This window comes from Chiloscyllium punctatum, chromosome 44, assembly GCF_047496795.1.
Source record: "Chiloscyllium punctatum isolate Juve2018m chromosome 44, sChiPun1.3, whole genome shotgun sequence".
NCBI classification, from domain to species: Eukaryota; Metazoa; Chordata; class Chondrichthyes; order Orectolobiformes; family Hemiscylliidae; genus Chiloscyllium; species Chiloscyllium punctatum.
Window position 1 is genome coordinate 42,906,424 of NC_092782.1, and position 26,631 is coordinate 42,933,054.

General features: G+C 42.7%; 2 protein-coding genes across 11 annotated transcripts in view; one reads left to right on the top strand and one right to left on the bottom strand.

Annotated features, from left to right (window-relative positions):
- Positions 1 to 7,244, top strand: part of mapk8ip2 (mitogen-activated protein kinase 8 interacting protein 2) — an 82,252-nt gene extending 75,008 nt beyond the window's left edge. For all 4 annotated transcript variants that reach the window (XM_072562765.1, XM_072562764.1, XM_072562766.1 and 1 more), the window contains one exon: positions 730 to 7,244. In XM_072562765.1, the coding sequence (XP_072418866.1) occupies positions 730 to 802 (73 nt within the window). In that variant the 3' untranslated portion in view covers positions 803 to 7,244. The remainder of the gene's footprint in view (positions 1 to 729) is intronic.
- A 4,105-nt stretch (positions 7,245 to 11,349) lies between these two features.
- tymp (thymidine phosphorylase) overlaps positions 11,350 to 26,631 on the bottom strand; it is a 91,047-nt gene continuing 75,765 nt past the window's right edge. For 5 of the 7 annotated variants that reach the window (XM_072562771.1, XM_072562775.1, XM_072562776.1 and 2 more), the window contains 4 exons: positions 25,151 to 25,313; positions 22,305 to 22,520; positions 18,085 to 18,225; positions 15,042 to 17,407 (listed from right to left, as the gene is read on the bottom strand). In XM_072562771.1, coding sequence (XP_072418872.1) covers positions 17,244 to 17,407; positions 18,085 to 18,225; positions 22,305 to 22,520; positions 25,151 to 25,313 — 684 coding nt within the window. In that variant the 3' untranslated portion in view covers positions 15,042 to 17,243. Of the gene's footprint in view, positions 11,539 to 15,041; positions 17,408 to 18,084; positions 18,226 to 22,304; positions 22,521 to 25,150; positions 25,314 to 26,631 lie in introns of those variants that run through there. The other 2 variants (XM_072562772.1, XM_072562768.1) reach the window with 2 other exon arrangements.

The following is a 26,631-nucleotide window of genomic DNA, read 5'->3' on the forward strand; positions in this document are numbered from 1 at the left end:
ACTGTTCAGCCCACCTGACCCGCCCACCTATATACAATAGTCTCAATTAACAACCAAATAACCAGAAATCAAGCTCAAGGATGCATTTGTGTCAGCTGTTTTAGGCAAGAAGATGCTGAAACCTTGTTCAAATATTACACCGAGCTGCATTACAAATTCCATTGAATCAGGCAGACGTAGGAAAAGTTGATTAGTGAAATTAATTTAACAATAACTCAGATAACAAACAAAAAGAGGTCAAGCTCCAACTGGCTAACAGTTATCATTGAATAAGGGCCAACACTTTCATTGTGAGGTGAGGAAGGGGATTGGTCATAGAATCCCTACAGTGTGGAAAGAAGCCATTCAGCCCATCAAGTCTATACCCAATCCTCTGAAGAGCATCCCATCAAGACTCACCCCACTCTATCCCTGTAATCCTGCATTTGCTAATCCATCTAACCTACACATTCCTAGATACTACGGGACAATGTAATATAGTCAATCTAAATCTACACATCTTTGGACTGTAGGAGGAAACTGGAGCACCTGGAGGAAACCCACACAGACACAGAGAATGTGCAAAATACACACAGAAAGTGACACAAGACTGGAATCAAACCTGGGTCCCCGGTGCTGCAATGCAGCAGTGCTAACCCCTGATCCACCGTGCTGCCCATTGGTCATGGAAGTAAAAACTACTAAACATAGAATGTGCTTACTAACACCTTATCTTTTTCTGCTCCACAGTCAAGCGTTTCAAGAATACTATCAGGAGCACCTGGAGTACGCTTGCCCGACAGAAGATATTTACCTGGAGTAGAGGTTGACCCTTTCACATGGATTCATTGCATTTTTCGCTGGACCTGGGCTCAACTGTGAGCTGTACCCCTGCTCCCTGTACATAAAAAAAATTAAACAAATTCCGAAGAGAATCCTAGTAAGGGTATACAGTACATGGAGCCCCCTGTGAGGTTTTAGCATTGACTATGAAAGCTCGTTGATATCAAACCTGTGTTTGCTGCACATGTCATTACCATATCTAACTCTAGCTACCATCCACTCCTGTTGCTGCTGTTTCAGGTTGCTTCAAAGCTACCAGTTCAAATTGAAAAGCATTTGGTCAAACAGAGAGAGGAAAATGGGGTGCGATGAGTTTACATATCATGAGAAATTCATCCAATGGCTGAATGTGTGCTAAGTTTATCTTATTTACTTCAGAGTGTCTGTTGTTGGAGGCATAGTGCTCCTTCACCTTCTTATGAGGTGCGTCCTCCCCTTAGTTCTCTCAAGGAACATGCTGCCAAATTGTGTGCAGATGTCTGTTCAGATGGGCAGTGAGGATGGTCCTTTCTCCAGCCCCATGGGACACTGCTAAAATGTGAGGAGTTTCCTTCACTGTCAGCCAGTGCAAAAGTATGTTCTTCAATAATGAAAAATTATATCTCTTAGTTTGTTTCTAAAGGCTTAAAATACCTTACATTAGCAGCATCCTCAGGTCAACAACCTGAGGCCAATAGGTCTGACTTTGGATGAAGTACCTGACTCTGTGGGAAGTGACAGCTTCGACCCTGGATGACGATGGGGGGCTCCAGGTGAGGGGGTTTGACCATCCTGACTCCAAAATAAACAGATACAGTACAAGACCAAGAAAAGCAAAGGAAATGTCACTGATGGGAACAGTGTATATTGGAGAATATATAAAACAGCATCTATTCAGTCCTTCAGGCTGCCACCCCCATATGTTTAATTTAGCTGACAGTTTTATTTTTATTCAACGTGACCTGGTCAAACTCCCAAGTTGCTGCTTCCCCAGCAGTTCAAATGAGAACCTGGATGACAATCATGTCAGCATTATTTAAGTACAGCACAGTATGTTTGTTTTAAACAATATGAATTGGTCTTTCGCAGAAACATCCAGCAATGCTTATTTGCTGAGACCTAGAGTTTGCCAGTGTGATGGAGTCAGCAATGGAACAGTTTCTCCTATTGTCCAGTGAAACTGAGTTACTGCATGTGTTTCAGCCAAACTTTCTCATGGGGTCATTTGGCCTTGCTTCATTCCAAAGTCATTTCCAACCAACGCATCTAAAAAGAGCTTTCTTTCAGAACACAAACATACTCATCCCAATTAGTGATGTTATGAGCAAACAAAGGAACACAACTGGTAGCTCTTTTGGGAAGGAAAATGTCCTTCGATTTTCAGACTTTAGTGATGCAGGACATCTCCCTTACTGACCACAGTACTGTATGATTTCCCATGGAACAGTCCCTGGAAGGAAGTCACCAGTGTTCTGTGCTGCTCATAGTTCAATCACACTGACTCACAGGCCTACCAATTTTTCTGCTCATTGCTGAAGAGGCTCTTTACAATGTGCATGGTTTTTAAAAGCTGCATGAAATTTCAATTTAAAATTCTCTTCTAGCCTACTGCCAAAGGAACGCAAGGAGTCCAAAACACTGGTGACTGAATGCTAAATGACCCACTCTGTCAGCTTCCACATGTGCAGCACACCTGTACTGAGACACCACAGAGTATCTTTACTTAATTCACTGTTCCTGCTTTATATATGCCACAAATCCATCTTTAGTGATTCCTTAATCTCCTGGTTACTGCACTCTGTGCTTTCCTTTCCAGGAACTGGATTGAAATTTGTTTTTATAAGAATTAGGGATGAATTTTGGGTGAGAACTGTTCCCATTAGACCGTTGAGAGTGTGTTGCTGGAAAAGCACAGCAGGTCAGGCAGCATCTGAGGAGCAGGAGAGCTCCGGCCCGAAACATCGATTTTCCGGCTCCTCTGATGCTACCTGACCTGCTGTGCTTTTCCAGCAACACACTCTCAACTCTGATCTCCAGCATCTGCAGACGTCACTGTCTCCCCATTATATTGTACCTATTCAAGGGTGTTGACTTCTAGCTAGAGCTGAGAAAATACCACAAGAACACTTATTAAGTGAGAGAAAGGTTTATGACAACACTTTTGATTCCAAGGGTCACTGAAAGACAATTTCTGAGTGGTAAGAATAATTACTAATGAGAAAGAGGAAGAAACAAGCACTTTAAAGAAGCAAACTCTCTAGCAGATAGTAATACTCATCTTACAGGTAAGTTGAGACATTGCATTACTTGGCATAGGAGCAAGTTTGAAAGTTAGAACCAATTGTATGAACCTATTAGAGCATTATGAATACAATATAGCCTATCAATAAAACAAGTCCTGCCAATTAGGTAATGATCCATTCCTTTAAAACAGAGATTCCCAAATTGGGAATGGGTTAAGATCGAAGAACCAAGTTTTCAGTAGGGGAGGGCTGTTAGGAGGAGGCACAATCTTTCTGAACCAGAGGAATGACATTATGGAACATCTCAGCAGAGATGTTTGAAGTTACCTGAGCTATTCCTGGTGCTCGAGAAATCAGCTGTGATTGTCCAGAAACAACTCAAAGAATCTACTTTTACCATTCGACTTAACCTATCCAGATTCAGAGGTGACCTTATTGAGGGATTCAAAATTGTGAACAATTTTGACATGGTAAAGAAGGATATTCTATTTCTACCAGTTAATGTGTCAGTAACTAGGGGGTCAGAACTTGAAGGTTGTCAGCAATAGAGCTAAGAAGGAGATGAGGAGAAACTTCTTTGCTCAGAGTTGTTAGGATTTGGAATGCGCTGCCTGGGAGAGGGGTAGAGGCAGATTCGATAGGAGGTTTTGAAAGAGAGCTGGATATATATTTCAAAAGAATGAAGTTAGAAGGCAATGGAGATAGGGCTGGAAAGTGAAAGTAACTCTTTTTGAAGCTGGTACAGACACAATGGGTCAAATGGCCTCCCTCTGTTTAGTAAAATTTTATGATTCTAATTGGTGGGGATTTTAAAATCTTGCATGTCACCATAATGCCACGCCTCTGGCAACGAGGTTAAAGTGAAAGACATTTCTGTGATACCTCCTGATTGCTACATGTGCACACAATCTTTGAGGTAATTTATCATTTGAGGTCAACGGGACTGAGCACTTACCTGAATTATTTCCCTAACTTGTGAAATCAGTGACATAGAATTTGTGACATTCAGGGGATCACAGAATGCTGCTTCTTAGCGAAAAGCAACAGGGCTGTAGACGGGATCAGAATATCTGGAGAAAGAGGGTACACAGTAGAAAATCCAAGATTGGGAACCTCTGCTTTAAGAAAAAATGCACCCAGGAACTGGAGTCTTCAATAACGTAATTTGTTCATGATTCTGAACGTTATAGATCACAATATGAAAGAGAATGCTGAGCCCTCTCAGTATAAGTGAGAAAGATTGATAATAAATTAAGATAAAGCAGAGGGCAGTAGGGGAGTGTCAGAATGACTATGAATGTGTTTGCCTCCAACAGAAGATCACATTCCAATTTATAGATATGTGGAGAAGTTTGTTTCTTATCATTTTCACCATTACCCTTCTCCAATGAGATTGTGGATATCAGCTCCATTTTCTCTCATTGTCTCTGAGAAATGATAGGAGGGGGTCATAATTGAGTCTGACATGTCTCTTACTGGTGTTGGTGTGTTCCGTAACTGAAAAAAGCCTCTTTTCTTAAGTATGTGTGATGTAGATTACCTCTGAGAGCTGGTCGGGAGAGGTCAATTATTGCATTCTGCAGAGAAGGCACAAGAAGTAAGCTCAGTGACAAACATTAAATAGGGTAAATAACGGTCACTAAGACTGAATCAGACCAGAACGAGTAAAGGAGATAAGTGAAAATTAATGAAAACAATTTTCAATGAAAAATAATCACTTTTCAAAGAGCAGGAACGGTGGAATAATCCACCAGGCAAAATTAGAAACAAGATCGTTGGGCTATTCAAAGATTCATTTATAACTTATGAGAGAATTAATTTCCCAAAGGGATGGGCTTCAGTAGAATGGGTTGAGGATCAAGTTTAATGGGCGACTTTGGTTTCCAAAAGAACTATCTCTAATGCAAGAGTTAAGGTATTTGCATAATGGGATTCAATAGAGGAGTTAGGGTGTGAGATAGATGGACTTTAATCAGGAAGTTAAAATACCAGAGAGATGGGCTTTCATGGGACAATTAGCATATTAGATGGAATGGGCACTTGAGTTTGTGTGGGGTTGGGCTGGTGGGGAGTGGGGATAGTTAGGCTACTTCAAGGGTGGGTTTCAGTAGAAGGTAGTAAATTAGAGGAATGTGCTTCAGTGGGAATCAAGGTGCCAGCTGGATTGCTTTCAGTGGAAACATTAGCATACGAGAGGGATCCACTTTCATAGGCAAATTCAGGTACTAGAAATGTGAGCTTCAGTGGGAGAGTTTCTGTGGAGTGGGATGGGCCTTTATGGTCAGCTGTGTTAGATGGGGAATGAACTTCAATGTGAAAATCAGTATACTAGAGAATAGATCTTGAATTGGGGAGTGACGGTACAAGAAGAATGAACTTTAATGGGAGAGTTTGTGCCAGGGATGTAGATTTTCATAGGAGTCTTAGGGTATTTTGAGTGTGTGGTTCAACTGGAGTGTTAGACTGGAAGAGTGATGAGTTTTCACGGAGAGTTAAGTTATTATGAAAATAGGTTTCTGTAGGAGATTTAGGATGCTGGGGTGATTGGATTTTGTGAGAGAGTTAAAGTGCTGGATAGAGACTTCAATGGGAGATTCTGCGTTGGTGTGCAACTCACAGCAATGAAGAGATAAAATGTGGAGACAACAGAAAATAAGCTTTTTTGAAAAAGAAATAAGCAGCCTGCTCTTGTGTTTCGGAGAAACAAGTTGACCCCATTTAGCTATATTCATCTCAAACTGATGAAGAATTGAACAGCACAGCTCAAAAAAGGTTGCAGGTTCAGTACCAAACTGTGCCAAATTTGCCAATCTCAGCAGGGTCTAACCCTGGGTCTAACTGTAACCCTGACGTTGATGACCCTGTGTCAGAGAGAAGAATATCCATCTCCTATTCAGTAATCAGGTGACTCTTTCTGCAACAGAGGCATTGGTTGAGAAGAGGTTTGTGATCAGTTGATTGCACTGCTAACACCATCTATCCAAAGTCATGCAATTACCGGACGCTTAGCTGAGACATCAGAGAAGGTGAATTGCTCTTGAGTGCTGTATTTCCAGGAAGAGCCAGTGCTTTCCTCTGTGGTGATGGTCTGGGCATCATGAACTTGGTAAGAGATTGACTAGGTACTCACTGGGTGACCTCCCCCAATCTCATTTGAGTTTGGAAACCGAAAAATGTAAACACTCCATTCTACCTGTTAGGTCACTTGACATTCTAATATCAGAACATCCAGCTCTACTAACCCAGGTAAGACCAGAGCTTCATTACACTTACAGGTGATTTGATGTCAACTTGCATATTTATTTAATATTTCCTTTGTCCATTTTTCTAGTAAACTAGAAATTTGTCTTGGATAAACATCCCCTAGAACCATGGAGTAAAGGAAATAAATTTTACACATTGACAGTGCGACATCAGCCCCATACACAGGACTGATGGATTTATTATTATGCAGTGCGCTCTCCAGTCCCAAACTTCTAACAAGAATCCACTCTCCCATCATCAGGTATAGTATCCGTTGAAATAATTATGAATAAACCCACAACTGAACATCAGAATTCTCCCCAGTTCAAGCTGCTGACAAGCAGAGGTTATAGAAGTGAGAGTGGGAACATTCCCAGGATATGGGCAGTGGTATATTTCAGTTTGTCTTTAACCTAATGTTTCATAAAATGGGTTGAATGGTTTGAGTGTGACAGGCAGCTCAAACCAGCCCAGAATCATGGTTTCCAGTCACCCTGGCTTAGCTGCATTTTCTGATGCAACCTTCCGATATATGGCATTGAATATTTTATGGGAACTCCGTCAAAGCTAATGGAAACATTTGCAGCACTTGGCTTTGCCCATGAGGGCTGTAAAGTGAGCTAAAATGCCAAAGCAGCTTCTAGCGGACAACATAGTGCGAATGACATCTTTTCCAATTCTCCAGTGACCTTTGGATTGATACTTTCCTGACTAGCACATCCTCCGACAAATGCAGGTATCAGCCCGTGGATTATGCTAGTTACTCTTACTGGTTGCCTGTATGTTAGCTGCATTTACCTGTATGTAATTTTGGTTTATGCTAACCATTCACTCTATAACTAAACACATCAGTATGTAACAGATTAAGGTAACTTATCATCTAATTGTATAAATAAGGAACTGATCACAAAGCCTTGTCATGTTTTTGATCATATGATTAAAAATATGCTGACTGAACTTTCAGAACTACTCTTTGCCCCTTTATGTGCAAAACAAACAAAAAGGCTTAATAGATAGAAAAGCAAACTGACACCAATCCGAGAGACAGATGGTCCTTCCTAATAGTTGAGTGTTTAACAAGAAGTACAAGGGCAGGTAGGATTAATCAAATGTAACCATAGCAACATTTCAAGGCTTCATGGGTATGTGCAACAGCAGGTGTGACCCGAAACGTGGCTCTTTTGGGGTCTACACTTGTCACAGTATTCAGACCCAGGAGGGCCAGCCAGCATGCCTACTGGAAATTGGTTGATGACAGGCAAAGTTGAGATGTGATGATGGTTTTAATTCAGTATCTTCTGGATTCATGCATTAGGAGTGTTTGCTTTAATGAGAGTTTGTGGAAGATATACAGAGACAACGTAATGAGAAAGGTTATTCACTCCATTCAAGCTAATTCTTCCTGTATATTCCCGCAAACCCAGCCATGACTGGACTCTCTCCAAACTACTGACCTACATGGTTGCCCCATGAGCAGGTTCTCCCACGACGGTACCATTCCAACATCTGCAGCAATTTCTTCATTAGAAGTTTGTCAAATGTGCTGACAGGATGCTTCCTTCTAGTGGCACTATCTGTCTCCCTGACTTGCATCACAGACTGCAGTGTTTTTACTGCTGGAAGATCCCAAGTTTGCTCTCCAGCTTCCAAATTCTGCCTGTCATTCTTAATTCGATAATGAACATACCTTGTGCCCACTAATAGACTTTCATTCAAAACCTGCCACTGCTGTATGGGGTCAGGAGTCATAAGTTATTCTGATATCAGGTTCCTGATCCAAAAGTGAAAATCTGTCAGTGATGTTTTGGCTCCCTGCAATTTTCCTCTTTTTATATCAGCTTTCCAGCATCCTTGGTATTTTGCTCTTGAAGTATATCCAAGTTTTATGATACAGAGTGGAAAAGTAAGCTGTGCAGAGGATGTAAGTTTATTTGCAAAGGGACTTAGACTGATAAAACCAGTAGGTGAGAAGGTGATAAATGAAGTAGGGTAATGTTTAATTGTCCACTTTTGTAGGAAGAACAGAAAAAACAAAATAATTGTTAAAAGATGAGAGATTAATAAATGTTGATATTTAGAAGAATTTGGGTACCTTTGTACATGAATCATAAAGTTATGATGCAGATAAAGTGAGACATTATAAATGCAAATGCTATGTTAACCTCCAGTTCAAATTACTTTGGGAAGGAACTATTGCTGTAATTATATATGGGACTTTGGTGAGAGCACACCCAGAATAATGGAACAGATCTTCCAAGGAGCTCTAATCACAGTCAGATTGTCATCCCACTCCGACATTTCTATGTTAAGAAAGTGCACCCACGTTTCTGGCAGGAGACTTTGATCCTTCGGAAATGTGGAATTTTACTTCAAGCCTAACAAGGCAGTCCTGGACTCAAAGGAGCGGGAAGTGGAAATGTCTCTGCTAAAGGAACTGGTGGAAGCAAGAAATTGATCAGACTGTGGAACACTTATTCTGCCTCTAACGTCATGATGTTCCCCTTCGGTGTGTTTGGGGGCAGCGGGGAGAGATTTGCTCTATCTAACCCCTTGCTGTACCAGCCTGAGAGTGTTTAATGGGAACAGAGTCAAGGGAGCTTTACAGTATATCTAATCCTGTTTTGGATATCAAAACTACAGATATCCAAGATTCACTTCAACAATTACAAAAGGACAGGGTTTAACACAGGAGTAAATAAAGCTAATTTAACATAAACTGCATTGGAGATCAGTGAGATGTACTTGAAATGTTTTCCAGAACAGAGAGAATGCTGTCCTCTGAGAACCTACATCTGCAGAGTGTCAGCATTTGTCATTGAGTCTCCATGATTACAGTCAGGAACCATGTGTGTGTCCATATATATTTTGGACAGTGAATACTCTGCCAGTTTTATTTTGTACCCCTGTCTGCTTTTATAATTATTATCCCTCTTGTCTAACACATTTCCAAACAATATCCATAGTGATGGTTTCAAACATTTTATCGGCAAGCTACTAGGTGATGAAATCTTTTAGCCACATCAGAGATGGGAAGTCAGGAGAGACAGCAAGTGCACAGGACCAAGATTTGACAGATGAAGGTTATGTTGTAAATTGGGAGAAACTATTTCCTCTAATGGAAAATCAGTGACAAAGTGATCAATTCAAAATCGTCATGGAGAGTCGACAGGGATGGGGAAAGTTCTATGCAGAGGGATCAATGTTTTCCCACAGGGAAATGAGTGAAGCAGAGATTGGTCTTTTAGGAGAAAAGAATAATTGAAACAGAGACAGAGTGCAGACCTTGAGTAGTTTTGGACTGTTCTAGAGCCTGTGTCAATGTGATGTTCTGAAATGTGGTATGTGAACCAATGTCTAACATTTCCTTTGTCTATTATAGCACAATTGTGAAAGCATTCCATTACTGTGTTGGTCAGAGCATTGAGTATAAGAGTTGGGAGGTCATGTTGTGGCTGTACAGGATGTAGGTTAGGTGACTTTTGGAATATTGGTGCAGTTCTGGTCTCCTTCCTATTGGAAGGATTTTGTGAAACTTGAAAGGATTCAGAAAAGATTGACAAGGATGTTGCCAGGGCTGGAGGATTTGAGCTATAGGGTGGGGCTGAACAGGCTGGGGCTTTTTTCCCTGGAGCATCAGAGGCTGAGGGGTGACCTTATAGAGGTTTGTAAAATCATGAGGGGCGTGGATAGGATAAATAGACAAAGTGTTTACCCTGCGGTGGGGGAGTCCAGAACTAGAGGGCATAGGTTTAGGGTGAGATATAAAAGGGACTGAAGGGGCAACGTTTTCATGCAGAGGGTGGTATGTGTGTGGAATGAGCCACCAGAGGAAGTGATGGAGGCTGGTACAATTACAGCATTTAAAAGACATCTGGATGGGTATATGAATAGGAAGGGTTGGAGGGATATGGGCTGGGTGCTGGAAAGTGAGACTAAATTGGATAGGGTTATCTGGTCGGCATGGACAAGTTGGACCGAAGGGTCTGTTTCCATGCTGTACATCTCTATGACTCTATGACTATGACTAAGATAGTCAGATGACATCAAACTACGGTGCCTTTTTCATGGCCAGTTTTTGCCATATTCTGTGATTTAAATGTCCAGTAGTACAGACAGCAACTTTAAAGACCCCTGAGCAGTAAGTATGTAAGACGTGTGAGGTTAGAATGCTAGGTGGGTATTGTACCATGCCACAAGGTAAAGAGGATACCAGATAAGTGTTAAGGGTTGATCAGCATGGGCAGAGTGGTGATTTGTCAGGCCTGTGGGGAGAGGGGAATTAAAGCCCTTCGGAATGAAGGGGGTGTTGCATCTCAGGAAGGCATCAGGTATGGGTGTGTAGGGTTTAAGGATCTGGGTGGGGTTCACTTAGCAATATATGTCATATGTTTTGAGATCTATTTAATAGTTATTGAAGAGTCAGTCTAGGTATTTAATAGTCTAATCTTGCCTGGTTACTTAACTGCAACTGAACCCTCCAGATTGTCCAATTTAAATGATTACTTTTGGAGAATTCCAGGAAGGTGCCCATTGAAATCTTCAATTTTTTTGGACAGTTCTCTCAAGAGTTTGCTATGTGAGGAATTCCCCAGGCTCCCAGTCTACGGTTCCCATCCACGCTGCAGAAATGACTGACTAGCCATCCAGAAATCCGGAATGTGCACCAACTTCATTTGTGGGAAGTAGGTGATTTTTGTCTGGGGAAAATTTGAGAAGAATGGGAATTTTCCTGAATGAGAAACGATCAATTTGAGACATCCAAATTGATGAGAGAACTTGTCCTGTGAAATGCTGAGGGGCTGACTGAAGAATCTAGAATCTGAAAGCCACAGAAAGGACGAAGATGATGAGAAATGTCTTCACTCATTGAATTATATAACTCTCTACCCCAGGGTGAGGTGGGGGGGGGGGGGCTTTGAATGTTCAATGGATGTGTAAACTCAGAACTGTGAACATTAGATTTTGTGCACTCTGGGAATTAGGGAATACGAGTTGGATCACAGTCAGGGGGTGGAAAGTAAGTGTACGTGATCTTTTTGAATAGCAGAATAGGCGTACGGGCCCATATGACATTTTGTTTTATTTCTTGCATTTTTGCATTTTTCTGCAGAACATTCCTGTTTGATATTAATTCTCAAGGTATTGATGTAACGAGAATGTCCAGAATTTATTCCCTGTTCATAGATGCCACTTGAGAAGATGTTGGAACTTCTTCCAGAGCCATTGCAGTCTAAGAATCGTGGGCCTGGGTCTGGAAAATGGAGGAAAACAAAAACCTGTAATAAGAAATGTTTGACTGCCACCCCCTTTGTTTGGGGTCCACACAAATTCTTTGTAAAAAGGCATTCTTGTTAACAAACCGAAGAGATGAAAGGGTTTGCTGAAGGAGCATTAATTTCTGCAGGAACTGCAGTGCTGGAGGAATCTACATACAGAAGGTCACAGCTCTTGGGAGCGGGTAGAGTGAGCTGGGCTGGGCACTTAATTCAGCAGGACATCAAATGTCAGCTGCTCAGCAGCAGGTTGGAAATTGGTCATAAACTGGCACTGGCTTAAGAGCAGATTGTGATTCTGAACAGCAAGTGGCAGGAAGTATTAATATTACAGGAGTGTGACACTGCAAAAGGAAGCCCATCAACTCCCCTTGTTTGTGCTGATCACTAAATGACATCTTACTCAGTGGCATTCTTTTGCTTTCTCTGCATTATTTTGCACATTTTTCCTTTTTAAATAACAGTCTTAACTTGCTTGTGAATGCCTCAATTGAACCAACCACCTCCACACTGCCAGGCCATCCATTGCAAATCCTAACCACCCATTTCATGAGAAGGTTCTCCTCATGTCAGTCTTACACATTACTTTTAATCCATGCCTTCTAGACTCATAGAGTCATAGAGACGTACAGCACGGAAACAGACCCTTCAGCCCAACCTGTCCATGCTGACCAGATATCCCAACCCAACCTAGTCCCACCTGCCAGCACCCGGCCCATATCCCTCCAAACCCTTCCTATTCATATACCCATCCAAATGCCTTTTAAATGTTGCAATTGTACCAGCCTCCACCACATCCTCTGGCAGCTCATTCCATACATGTACCACCCTCTGTGTGAAAAAGTTGCCCCTTAGGTCTCTTTTATATCTTTCCCCTCTCACCCTAAACCTATGCCCTCTAGTTCTGGACTCCCCACCCCAGGGATAAGACTTTGTCTATTTATCCTGTCCATGCCCCTCATGACCTTATAAACCTCTACAAGGTCACCCCTTAACCTCCAACAATGCAGAGAAATCAGCTCAAATCCTCCAATCCTGGCAGCATCCTTGTAAATCTTTTCTAAGCCCTTTCAGGTTTCACAAATCCTTCCGACTGGAAGGAGACCACAATTGCACGCAATATTCCCAACCTAATTCTCAATCCTTTCAAGAGTGGGACCATTTTTTCTCTATTTACTCATGATGTTGAATAAGGTCTCTCAACCTTTTATTCTCCTAGGAAAACAGTCCCACTTCTCTGTAATTCTAACTATACATCCCTGGAACCATTCTGCACACTCTCCAATGAATTCCCATCTTTCCTTAAGTATAATGGTTATAACTAGATGTCTCCAACAGTTTCATCATAACCGCCCTGCTGTTTTACTCTATTGTCCTATCAATAAAGTCTAGAACACAGTATGTTTTTAATGACTAGTGACTTTAATTACCCAGGTGCCTCTATTTCTGCACTTACTTTAGAGTTACATCCTTTGTTTTATATTGTCTCTCCAAATTCTTTCTACCAAAGTGTATCACTTCACACCTCTATATATTAAACTCCAACTGCCACCTATCCATCTAGTCCTCCACCTTGTCTACACTGTCAAGAATTCAATCCTACACTCCTCACAGGTAATAACACTTCCAAGTTATTGTTAGCATGTTCACATGTCATGCATACCCCTGTCACAGAATCTTTCACCAGATTAAAAAGGGAAGGTGGGAGGTGGCCACTCTATGTACACTCATAGGGGACAGGAAGGAAGCTGGACTACACAGGGAAGGTCAATGGTCAGGCCTTGACAGCAGGCAGTTCCAGAGTGCTGGATGCAGGAGCTATTGGTGACAGGAAAAGCACTAGGGTGAATGATAGTCGATCAAGTACAATGGGGATAAAATTGATGGCCAGAAAAGGCAATGGAGTGACACAGTAGAAAGTGTTGAGAATATGGTGCTGGAAAAACACAGCAGGTCAGGCAGCATCTGAGGAGCAGGAGAATCGACATTTCGGGCATTAGCCCTTCTTCAGGAATGACAGCACAGTAGACAGTGCCTTGACATCCTGATTGAATACTGATTCCAGCCAAAATTAAATCCCTTAAATCTCTTGATCTCCTTATGTGCTGTTGCTGTGTCGATGCTAGTAGATTCAGGAATGTCAGGTCCCTCACAAACAACTAGATTGACACTGCTGGGTGGCAAGGAATGGGTGCCTGTTTAGGTGCCATTTCAACCTCACAAGGTAACAGGGGAGCCAGTGACTTCCTATCTGTCCACAGTACCTAAATGGCTTGGGCCTTTACCTCTGCGTAGCTCATTGGTTAGCCACATGTGACAGCATGCAGCTAACTGTTTAGCCTCCAACCAGAAGTGCGGCATACTTCTATTCATATTGTCAAGACCTTCGATCCGAGGAACAAATAGACACATTCGAAACCCAATGTACGTTCACAAATGGGATTTGGTGCAGATTAGGACATGGGCTACAGAGCTTTGGATAAACTATGGTTTAGAGAGGATTAAGGATGTACAAAACACCTGAATAATTAACAGTGAATGAGCATTTATGGATGAGGGTGTTGGTGATAGTTGGGTAGAATTGGTCAGAGGTGAGTGATCAAAGTTAGTGGGCTTTGAGATTGAGTGGACATAGTGTCTGTCAGTAATTCAGTCTACGAATAAGTAGGACGCTAAGATTCAGAGTTCAAGAAAGGATCTGTGGTGTGGACTGAAGAATAGGGTTTATTAGCTAGACAGATGCAAATTCTACATTTTTCATTGAGTAGCAGCCATGTAGATGAGGAAAAGGGGGGAAAGGCAGATATTTAGAGGACATTGGAGATGACAATGCAAGAAATCAATTGATGGGGGTGAGGTACCAGGGGTAGTAAATCAAGTCATTAGTGCAGCTGCCTGTGATCAAGAGTCTAACTACTGAGGGAAATCCCAGTAAACTGGGCAATGGGGGACAATGCTGTGGTCATCTATCTTGAAAGTAGCAGAGAGGTCAGGGAGGATTAGTTTGCTTGTGCTTTTGATAGGAGCCATTAGTAGTGTGGGAGGGTACCTGTCATTGTTCCCATATTGGTCAGCATGTGGTGATCTTAATCTGATCCCCAGTTATAACCCCTATATTCCTGCTACTTAGGGACTGATAAAACTATGGATTTTTAGGGAAAGGATTCCTTACAACTGTATACTGCCACTTTATCTCAGATTGGTTTGAAAAGAGCCCTGTGCTATTTTAAGAGCTAACGTACTGGGCACTATTTCACAGCTTGTTTGACATCTCTTCTTTGTTACACATGAGCTTTATTGTATCTGCTTCTAGGAGAAGGCAGCATACAACTGAATGCATTGTTGGTGACTAGTGCTCATTGAAACTAAGGAAACCTGGCACTTTATTGGGAGAGGGCTAATCATTATGAGCATGGAATTATTAGAGAAGTTCAGAAGCCAAGCCATGAAGCTCAAAATACACAGCTAGAAAAACTTGTGTGTTACTTGGTATTTCAGACATTTATTGACCAACATTAAATAAGGTGCAGTAAATTGACAGTAAAGAGCCATTGTAATTGGTAAGAAATGTTGATATAGAAGAATTCACAGCCATATTATATCACATCAGTGCCCTTGTGTCTGCAGCGTTCCAGGTCAGCTCAATAATCAACCTCTTAGTGATGATGGAACAGCTAAAGTGTTCTGGATAGGCCGCACAGGGGGAACCAGAGTGACCAACCAAATAGAGCTGGTAAAGTCAGGTAAAGACCAAAGGCTTGGAGAGAGAGAGAGAGAAAGAAGGATAAAAACAGAGAAAGTGGGAAAGAGAAAGAAAGAAGAAAAATGAAAAACAAAAATAGAAATTGCTGGAAAAGTTCATTAGATCTGGCAGCATCTGTGGGGAGAAATCAGAGTTAACGTTTCGGGTCGCATGACCCGTCCTCAGTTCTGATTAATGTTAACTCTGATTTCTCTCTGCCAGATCTACTGAGCTTTTCCAGCAATTTCTATTTTTTATTTCTGATTTACAACATGTGCAGTTCTTTTGGTTTTTAACAGTGAAAATGACAAGCCCATTTTATATGCTGTAATCTTTCTCAATATTAACATACCTCCCCAAGTTTGGTGTCATTTTCAAATAGTACTTTCAATTGCTGAGTTTTAAACTTTCAACGTAAGTTCCTTTCTTTTCAAATCTATTATTTTAGAAATGAATCCTAAAGATAGGCGTGATTTTTTTTATGGCTGTATTAAACTGTATCATTGCTTTTAAGATGAATGTATCTGTACTTTCAAATTCCTTTGCTTCTCCATTAGTATTTGAGAAATGTTGTTATATTTCCCATAAATTATGTTTTGAAGAATAAGTGATTTCTGGGCCTGTGATTTGCACAGCACTGCCCCTCTGGCAGGGTTTCCTCACCTCATTAGATAAAGTACCCAATCACTGGAGATCTTCAAGAAACATCATAGAGACTTAATGAAGTTTTGGGAGGCACAGCATCTGATGCTGCTGGTCTCGGAATTTTTTTTTAATTCACTCGTGAATCAGGCTGGTTGGCCAGCATTTATTGCTCATCTTTTATCGCCTTCGAGAAGGTGATGTTGAGCTGACTTCTTGAATCATTGCAGTCCACATGCTGTAGGTCAGAATGCCCACAACTGCCCAAAGGGAGGGAATTCCAGGATTTTTGACCCAGCAGTACTAATGGTGATAGCTTTCCAAGTCAGGATGGTGAGCACATAAAGGGGAACTTGTAAGTGTTCCCATGTAGCTGCTGCCCTTGTTCTTCTGGATAGAAATGGTCGTGGGTTTCCAAAGTGCTGTCTAAGGACCTTTAGTGAATTTATGTAGTGCATTGTGATAGATAGTACACACTGCTGCTCCTGATGGAGGAAGTGGATGCTTGTGGATATGGTACCAATCAAGCAGGTTGCTTTGTCCTTGGATGGCATCAAGCTTGTTGAGTGTTATTGGAGCTGCACTCATCCAGGCAAGTGGAAAGCATTCCCTCACCCTCCAGACTTGTACCTTGTAGCTAGTGGGCGGAACTTGGTTGGGGGGTGGGGTCAGGAAATGAATTACTCTCCACTATACTTCTAGCCTCTGACCTACTCTTGTAACCACTGTATTATTGTGGTGAGTCCAGTTCAGTTTCTAGTTAATGGCAACCCCTGGGATGTTGGTAGTGGGGGGATTCAGTGATAGAAATGCCATTGAATGTCAAGAGGTGGTGGTTAGGTTGTCTCTTATTGGAACTGGTCATTGTCTGGCATTATCAGGCATGAATGTTACTTGCAATTTGTCAGCAAAACCTGGATAATGTCCAGATATTGTTGCATTTAGATATGGATTGCTTCAGTATATGAGTCATCACAAATGATGCTGACATTGCGCAATCATCAACATCCCCATTTTTAATGTTGTGATGGAGGGAAGGTCCTTGATAAAGCAGCTGAAGATGGTTGGGCCTAGGACACTACCCTGAGGAAGTCCTGCAGAGATGTCCTGGAACTGAGACGACAGATCTCCAACAATTACCACCATCTTTCTAGGGCCAGTTGTGGCTCCAACAAGAGGGGAGTTTCTCCCCTCATTCTCATTATTTCTGATTTTGTTTGGGCTCCTTGATGCGACACTCAGTCAGATGTGACCTTGATATCATTTTTATCTCACCTCACTGTGCTCTTACTTTGTCTCTTAAACCGCACATTTGTGTTTTTTCTGTCCCTGTGCTCCAATGATCTCAGTAACCAAGGGAACATCTTCAACCTTTTCTCCGACAACCAGTGATTTCTGGAGACTAATCTTCTGTCCTTCACTGAGGGAATTGTCTTCAAAATGGACCCTAATCCAGGAATCCCCTGAAATATAATTAGATCATTAGAGGAGATTACCTACAACTTGGAAACAGGCCCTTCGGCCCAACAAGTCCACACCGACCCTCCGAAGAGCAACCACTCAGACCCATCTCCCTCTGACTAATGTACCTAACACTACAGGCAATGTAGCATGGCCAATTCACCTAACCTGCACATCTTTGGACTGTGGGAGGAAACCGGAGCAAACCCACACAGACATGGGGAGAATGTGCAAACTCCACACGGACAATTGCCTGAGGCAGGAGTTGAACCTGGGTCCCTGGCACTATAAGGCAGCAGTGCTAACCACTGAGCCACTGTGCCGCCCCAGGTACATTATAGTTCCCAGTCCCTGGGTGTAAAGAAACTTTAACATCCCATTAAGATTAATCCCATTCCCTGTCAACCCCCAGGACTCTAATATACAACTGGTTCAATCCCACTCTCTTGTTCACTCTTCATTTTCTTTAGTATCTCATCCAATCTATTCCTACTCGCCTGCTTATAACCCATAATCTTTTAATATCAGTCAATTAGTCTCCTAGTCGCACCATAAACTCTTTAGTAATGCACCCAATTTAATTCCATTCTCTGTTCATTTCAGTTATTTTTGAAGATAATGCGCAATCTCCCCAGGCAGAATTCCTTTGAATGCAGATTTCAATAAAGCACACTTTTACCTTTGTTAATCTTGTTACCCACGGTTTTCAGAAGTTCTATACCAACACTCCAGTTGATTGATTCCTCAGGATGATTGCGTCCTGCGCCTAGTTCATGCACTACCTTAGCTAACGGCAGGGAGTGGATCGCCTGAACTACCCCTGAAAAAGCAAGCCGAGTTAAGGCCAATTAGTTTCTGGTTCTTCATAATGACAGAAACAGAATGAAAGGGTAGCGAGTCAGGGCAGTCAAACACATTGGAATTACTGCTGGTTTATTTTTAATCAGGCTACTTTTTTTTTGCTTGAAAGTCAAGTCTCAAGTCACTTCACAAAATATTTTCCAGAACTGGTCAGTTCTACAATCTGAGTTGAAGCTGTACTTCTAAACATTTATTCAGTTATTACAGTAAGTCCTCGTGAAGTTATGGATAGAAAAGAACATTAGATGGCGTGTTTTAGATATTTTATCCCAAGAAAACAGTTTCACTTTGTAATTCTCTATTTATGTTTTTAGATCAATCGGAGTGATAACATTTCTGTGTGAACTCAGTGAGAAATCACATACTTGAAAAATAAATCATATGATGTTTTAAATCATTGTTACATGGGGATTATTAGCAATGTATTTACTTCCCATACCTGATTAGATTAGATTAGATTAGATTCCCTACACTGTGGAAACAGGCCCTTCAGCCCAACAAGTTCCTACCGACCCTCTGAAGAGTAACCCACCCAGACCCATTTCGCTCTGACTAACATACCGAGCACTATGGGCAATTTAGCATGACCAATTCACTTAACCTGCACATCTTTGGACAGCGGGAGGAAACCAGAGCAAACCCACGCAGCCAATGAGCAAGCTCCACACAGACAGTTGCCAGAGGTCAGACTTGAACCTGGGTCCCTGGTGCTGTGAGGCAGCAGTGCTAACCACTGAGCCACTGTGCCACCCTATTTGCTGTGAGTATGTAGTGGGCTTAATACAAGTTCAACACACGCTGGGACACTTCAGAGAAAATAGCAGAGTTCGTCATATGAGGTTGTGAAACTGGAGTTGATCTCTGAAGACCAGATAAGGAAAGCAGATTATGTTAACTGAGTGAATCTGAGTTTTTTTGGGGATATTGTAGCAGTCTCTTTCTCTCTTCATTTCCATATTACTAAATTGAGTTATCAAGTCCAGAAAATAGGATTTGAAGTTTGTGGATTGTTAGTCCGGGCCTTTGGTTTAATAAGGAACTTTTTGTTTCATCTGGCAAGTGAATACACAAGGATGTTCTTGGAGTAAATATTGCAGATAGCAATATGAAATAAAAGCAAAAGATGCGAGAAATGTTCCGCAAGTCAAGCAACATCTGTGGAGAGAGGTGACATAGTCAATGTTTCAGATGGATGGTCTTTCATCATAACTGGGAAAAGTTTAAGATGTGAGAGGTTTTAAGCAAGTGAAAAATGAGGGGCTGGGAATAAGAACGAAAGAACATCTAACAGGGTGGGGGACAGAAGAAATTAAATGACAGGGTGTGGTCAAAGGAAGTGAAAATAGGACATGTGAAGAGACAAACACTACATTACAGCTTTGATCCAAACATGGACAAAAGGAATCAACTTCAGAGGTGAGGTGACAATGACTCCTGTTGCCATCAAGAAACTAACTTGACTGAATATGGCATTGAAGACTCGGAGCAAAACTGAAGTCCATGGAAATTGGGATAAAATACTCTGTTGGTTGGAGTCATACTTGACACAAAGGAAAGTGTTTGTGGTTGTTGGAGGTCACCCAACTCCAGGGTGTGACTGCGGGAGATCCTCAGGATCAAGGAACCACAGCACAGGTGATGACACAGTGGTATACAGTTGGGAAGGAGTTGCCCTGGCCTCAATATTAACTCTGGACCCCATGATGTCTTATCACTTTAGGTCGAAAATGGGCAATGAAACTTCCTGCTTATTATCATGTACTTCCTCAAACCCTGAGCCAATGAGTGCTCTTCCTTCTTTAACATCATTTGGAGGAAGCAGTGAGGGTGGCAAGGTGCAGAATGTATCAGTGTGAGGAAACATCAATGTCCCTCACCAAGAGTGGCCTGGCAGCCCCATCACTGACTGAGCTGGTCCAGTTCGAAATGACATAGCTGTTAGACTAGATCTTTGGAAGGGGATGAGGAATCACCAAGAGGAAAGATAAATGTAGCTGGCCTCATCCTCACCAATCTGCCTGCTGCAGATGCATCTGTCCATGATTGACCACACACAGTCATTATGGAGATGGAATCCTATCTTCACTTTGAGGATACTCTCCATCCTGTGTCACAGTACCACTATGCTAAATAGGATAGAGATTGAATAGGCCTAGCAATTCAAAACTGGGCATCTGTGAGGTGGTGTAGGCATTAACATCAGAATTACACTGCAGCACAATCTGCAACCTCACAGCCCAACATATCCCCCACTCAAACAAAGGTCAAGTTGAGGGATTGACCCTGGTTCAATGGAGAGTGCAAGAGGGCACGCTCGGAGAAGCATCTAAAAATGAACTACCAAACAGCATAATCAACAAGTGATAGAGTTAAGTAGTTCCACAACTAACAGATCAGATCTAAGTTCTGCAGTTCTGGCATATCCAGTCATGAATGGTAGTGGACAATTAAACAACTCATTGTAGGAGGCAGTTTCACAAATATCCCCATCCTCAATGGTGGGGAAGATCCCAGCGCATCAGTGGAAAATATAAGGTTAAAGCATTTCCAACAATTGTCAGCCAGAAGTGCCGAAAGTCCCTAACGTCACAGGTGCCAGTCTTCAACCAATTTAGTTCACTCGACGTGATGTCAAGAAATGGTTGGAGGCATTGGATACTGTAAAGGCTATGGGCCCGGGCTCCAGAACCTGCTGCACCCTGAACCGAGTTGTTCCAGTTTGTTGCCAGGGTTGTAAATGCTGCGGGAGATCCTTACGGGAAATAGGATGTGAAAAACTGTAGTCAAAGTACCTGAGGGATGTATTGTTTATGTAAAGACAATAATATTGGCAGAAATGGAAAAAGACCTTGAGGAAAGGAAGACGGGGTCTTCTACTCAGGGGTGGGTCATGAGTAAAGGGCAGCAATTGGAAGCAAAGTTGATGTTTTCCAGCTTAAGGCCAGCACCAATACAAACATTGATGTAGCAGGACAAACGATGTAGCAAAGGACCTAAGAGAGACTGGAGCAAGAGAGATTCAACACATTTCACAAAAGGACAAGTGTAGCTAGGATCCATTTGGATACACACAGCAACATCCTTTAGCTAGTGGAAGTGAATGGGGTTGAAAGTTGTTAAAGATGAGAACAGAATTAGCCAGGCAGAGAATTGTTGCTTGGCCTCCTGAGTATTTCTAGCATTCTGGTTTTATTATTCCCTGAATAAAGTTCTTCCAATGTCTTTGGTGTTTCAGGATATCAACACAACAAAGGACAAAAGAAAATGGGAAAGTTGAGGTTGAATAGATTGAAGTTGATATCTATGACAATGCAGGGAATAATTGTGGACTTTCTCTTCACTTTTTAATGCCAAAGTTACTCATGAGACATCAAAATATGCCACCTTTCATTATGATGAAATGACCATTATCAAGATTGCTATATGTAAAGATATACAATGCCCAATTCTCACTCGCTTTAAGGACAGGGGAATGGAAAGCTATCTAGGTGTTATTGATACATAATGTCAAATACTCCTTAGGTTTGTTCCTCGAGGTCTGTCTTTGTGGGAAATATACATTCAAATAAGGCTGGGTGACAAACATTGGTACGTAGATAAACCCTTTTTGGAATTGTATCCATCCAACAATTTACACTTCTTTTGTTGCTCCTCTTTCCTCATGGGACTCAACAATCTCCAGGTAATGTCCACAGGAGGCCATGTCTTGACAGTGAATGTCTGGTGCCTTCCAAATATGAGTGGTAAGGAAATTGATTCCAAACTCAATGTAGAGTCAATGAGTAATGATAACTTGGTGCAGGTGTGTGTGAGAGTGGATTGGTGGGGGGAATTACCTCATCCTTCATCCTTGGAAAGCACTCATGAAAATTAATGCACTCCGCTGTTGCCTTAACTCATTGTAGGGGTGATTGGAAACTGTGCCTTTCTCACTTTATAGCCTTTTGGATAAACTATCTGGACTTATCATCACAATACTGTTCATCTGAAATATCTGGAGCTTGTGCCATTTTTCTAGGTCACAATGTAAAGAAATACCTTCAGCCTCAGCCTTCAGTTCTTCCTGTTTCTCTGCACGTTTAAGGACCTCTTTCCCCTGACACAAGTCCTTGGCCAAACCAGCTGTCACTCCCTGGGCTACCAGCATGGCTTGGAACTTGTCCAGGGCACTGCGATTTTTCAACACATCTTTGATGGCCTTTTCTCCAACCTCGACACTCTCAGCCTTTCCACACAAATGTAGCAGGTGGCCTCCTATTGAAGGAAACATATTCCTAAGTTATCTGTGTGCAGTGAATGCACAAGTGTCTTCCAGACTGTTGGTCTGTGTAAGTGGCTATATCCCATCCCCACCTTGCCACTCCCTCAGTACAGATGGCACTGTGGAAATGCTCCAGGTTTCAGGGATATTCACTTCAGCTTTACAAGGCCGATTCCAAACATCCACAGTTCCCAGCAAAGATCATCATCTCACAAACAAAATCAGGAACTTCAGGCAATTATGACACTGTAACCCAACAGCACTGAGACCATTGTTATAGTCCCAACACTGACCAAGCTAAGACCAGATGCAAAATTTGCTGGCACAGCACCACCCTCCCCTCCACCCAGAGCCCCAACACAGTCCTTCCAGGTGAGACAGAGGTTCACCTGCCTCTCTTCCAACCTAGTTCACTACATCAGGTATTCTCTACATCGGGGAGACCGAACGTAACCTTAGAGAACGGTTCACCGAGCATCGCAATCTGGCTGGCAGGGGCCGACTGGACCTCCCAGTCAGCGCCCATTTCAATTCCCCCAACCACTCCCTTTCCGAAATGACCATCCTTGGCCTCCACAACAAACCGCACCTCAAATTTGAGGAACACCACCTCATTTTCCGCCTGGGCGGCCTACAGCCCAGAGGTCTCAACATTGAGCCCTCCAATTTCAAATAACCTTCCACCCATTCCTTGCCTCCCTTCCCAGCCCCTCCCTCTTCCTTCCATTCCTCCCAGCCACCTACCGGATTCACCCCTCCCATCGACCAACCAGGTCATACCCTCTACTTGCCTTCACCTATCTCTACTTCACCAGCCTTCCCCTGACACCCCCGTTATCTGCAGCTCCCTCCAGACCCACCCTCAGTCCTGAAGAAGGGTTACACCTGAAACGTCAACTTCTCCACCTCCTGATGCTGCCTGGCTCACTGTGTTCTTCCAGCCTCCTGCCTGTCTCCTGGGTTCCAGCATCTGCAGTTTCTTTTGTCTGAGACCAATGAGTTGGCTAGCATGTTCCTGGTCTTTTGGACTCGGTATTTTATTGTGTGGCACTTTTACTGGCTGCCCAACCCTTGGCTCAAACTTCTGCATTTAGCCCAAAGGAACTGGGCACAATCCAGCAAATTCATGGAGCTGTCCAATCCAGATGTTTGCAGTGTGGTTCCCCATTGTTTTTAAGATACACAGTAAGAGCCAAGTGCTTCTTACAATGTCCCTTCCCCACTGTTTACTTTCTAACATAAGCCACTGAGTCATAGAATCGCACAGCACAGAAGAGGCCATTTGGCCTATCGAGTCTGTGCTGACCCATCTGCACTAATCTCACTCTCCATGCACTTGGGACTCACAGCCTTGAATGTTGTGATCTTTCAAGAGCTTATTCACATATTTTTTAAGAGGTTGCGAGGTTTTCCATTTCTATTACCTTACAGATAGTGTATTCCAGATTCCCACCAGCCTCTGGATGAAAGCATTTTCCCCCAAATCCCCTCTCAACCTGCCCTTCGCATTAAAATTATGCCCTTTGTTACTGACCCATCAACAAAGGGGAACTGCTGCTTCCTCTCCACCCTGTCCATGGGCCTCATAATCTCATATCCCTCGATCAGGTCTCCCCTCAGCTTTCAGTGCTCCAAAGTAAACAACCTGAGCTAGCCAGCATCTACTCACCCTCCTCTAGCTTATCTCTCCACACTTCAGGCTCTCTGCCTTTATTCCTGATGAAGGGCTTTTGCCCGAAACATTGATTTTGCTGCTCCTCGGATGCTGCCTGAACTGCTGTGCTCTTCCAGCGCCACTCATCCAAAAGCCTCTACTCATAGTTAAAATGCTCCAACCCAGGCAACATCCCAAGACAACAAGCAGCTCTGTTCCCATACTGGGTTCAGGATTGCATTGACTGAAGTCAATTGGCACCAAGAACACCTGAACCTCAGCAGACAATTAGAACCATCACAAACTTCACTGACATTCGGACATTGGAAGAATGTTTCCACAGAATGGTATTCATGTTGCAAAATTCCTAAAAATAAATGAATCATCTGAACAACTGAGGCTTTCAAGAAGGAACTGGATCTGTACCTAAAGATAAAGATGAATAAACCTGGGAACTTGGCGAAAGTTCACAGATCTTGGTTTGGGGGAAACAGAGTCTATAAAAAAGAGGTGGTCATGCAATAGCACTGTGGGAAGTTGACACTGATGGCTCAAATGCCCATTCTCATTCATTCTCTCTCTTATAATCACATGAACCGCTACCATAACAACCTATTGTCTGTCACTAATAGTCCCCATTAGCAGCTATTCATTCCCCTGGGCTGTTCGTTATCAACTCCTTTGTCTGTCCAAGTGCTTTTCTCTCTTTTGCAGCTCTCTGTCCACCTATTGTTTATTCCTCCCTCTCCCCCCACCCCATCTTCTGTATAAAAACCACCTATCTACCATCAGTTCTGAAGAAGGGTTACCAGACGTGAAACATTAACTCTGATTCTTGTCAACAGATGCTCCCAGACCAGCTGAGTTTTACCAGCAATTTCTGTTTGTGATTCTCATTCAAGGGCCTTCTTGGTTATCCATACTGTCCATCACTTACACATTGGAAGCAGGTCCTGATGAAGGACTGACCTAAGCAGGTGACCAGTTCCTCCAAATCCTTGGGCCCATTTCCCTTCAGGCATTCAATGGATTCCAAGACTTCTAAAGAGTTCCCAACACACCTCCCGATGGGATTATCCATCCTGGAGAGAGCAGCAAGTGTTTGAATTCCCAAGCGATTTCCAATATCTACCTAGGGTTTTAAAACAAATTGTATTATCACTGTGACACTCAAAGCATAGTAAATTGTACGATAAGGGAACCAAGGAGAGACCAGGAGTCAAAAAACCTGTTGAACTTTAGGATGATGATCATTCACTCAGCAAGAATGAAGGACAGGAGGATTGGAGGTTCATTCTATGTTAAATGGAAAAATAATTCCTCCCCATGGCTCCTGAGAGTAAAACGGCAGTGCCCCATCTCCAGCATATCACATACCCAACCTAAACAAAGAACCTGCAACCTTTAACTCACCAACATCGAACTGTGTTCATGGAAAAGGGATAACTCCCAGCCAGACCCAGTCAAAGAGTCATCAAGATGTACAGCATGGAAACAGACCCTTCGCTCCAACCTGTCCATGCTGACCAGATATCCCAACCCAATCTAGTCCCACCTGCCAGCACCCGGCCCATATCCCTCCAAACCCTTCCTATTCATATACCCATCTAAATGCCTCTTAAATGTTGCAATTGTACCAGCCTCCACCACATCCTCTAGCAGCTCATTCCATACACGTACCACCCTCTGCGTGAAAAAGTTGCCCCTTAGGTCTTTTATATCTTTCCCCTCTCACCCTAAACCTATGCCCTCTAGTTCTGGACTCCCCGACCGCAGGGAAAAGACTTTGTCCATCTATCCTAACCATGCCCCTCATAATTTTGTAAACCTCTATAAGGTTACCCCTCAGCCTCCGAAGCTCCAGGGAAAACAGCTCCAGCCTGTTCAGCCTCTCCCTATAGCTCAGATCCTCAAACCCTGGCAATATCCTTGTAAATCTTTCCGATAGGAAGGAGACCAGAATTGCACGCAATATTCCAACAGTGGCCTAACCAATGTCCTGTACAGCCGCAACATGACCTCCCAACATCTGTACTCAATACTCTGACTAATAAAGGAAAGCATACCAAACGCCTTCTTCACTATCCTATCTACCTGTGACTCCACTTTCAAGGAGCTATGAACCTGCACTCCAAGGTCCCTTTGTTCAGCAACACTCCCTACAACCTTACCATTAAGTGTATAAGTCCTGGTAAGATTTGCTTTCCCAAAATGCAGCACCTCGCATTTATCTGAATTAAACTCTATCTGCCACTTCTTAGCCCATTGGCCCATCTGGTCAAGATCCTGTTGTAATCTGAGGTTACCCTCTTCTCTGTCCAGTCCACCTCCAAGTTTGGTGTCATCTGCAAACTTACTAACTGTATCTCTTATGCTCACATCCAAATCATTTATGTAAATGACAAAAAGTAGAGGGCCCAGCACCGATCCTTGTGGCACTCCACTGGTCA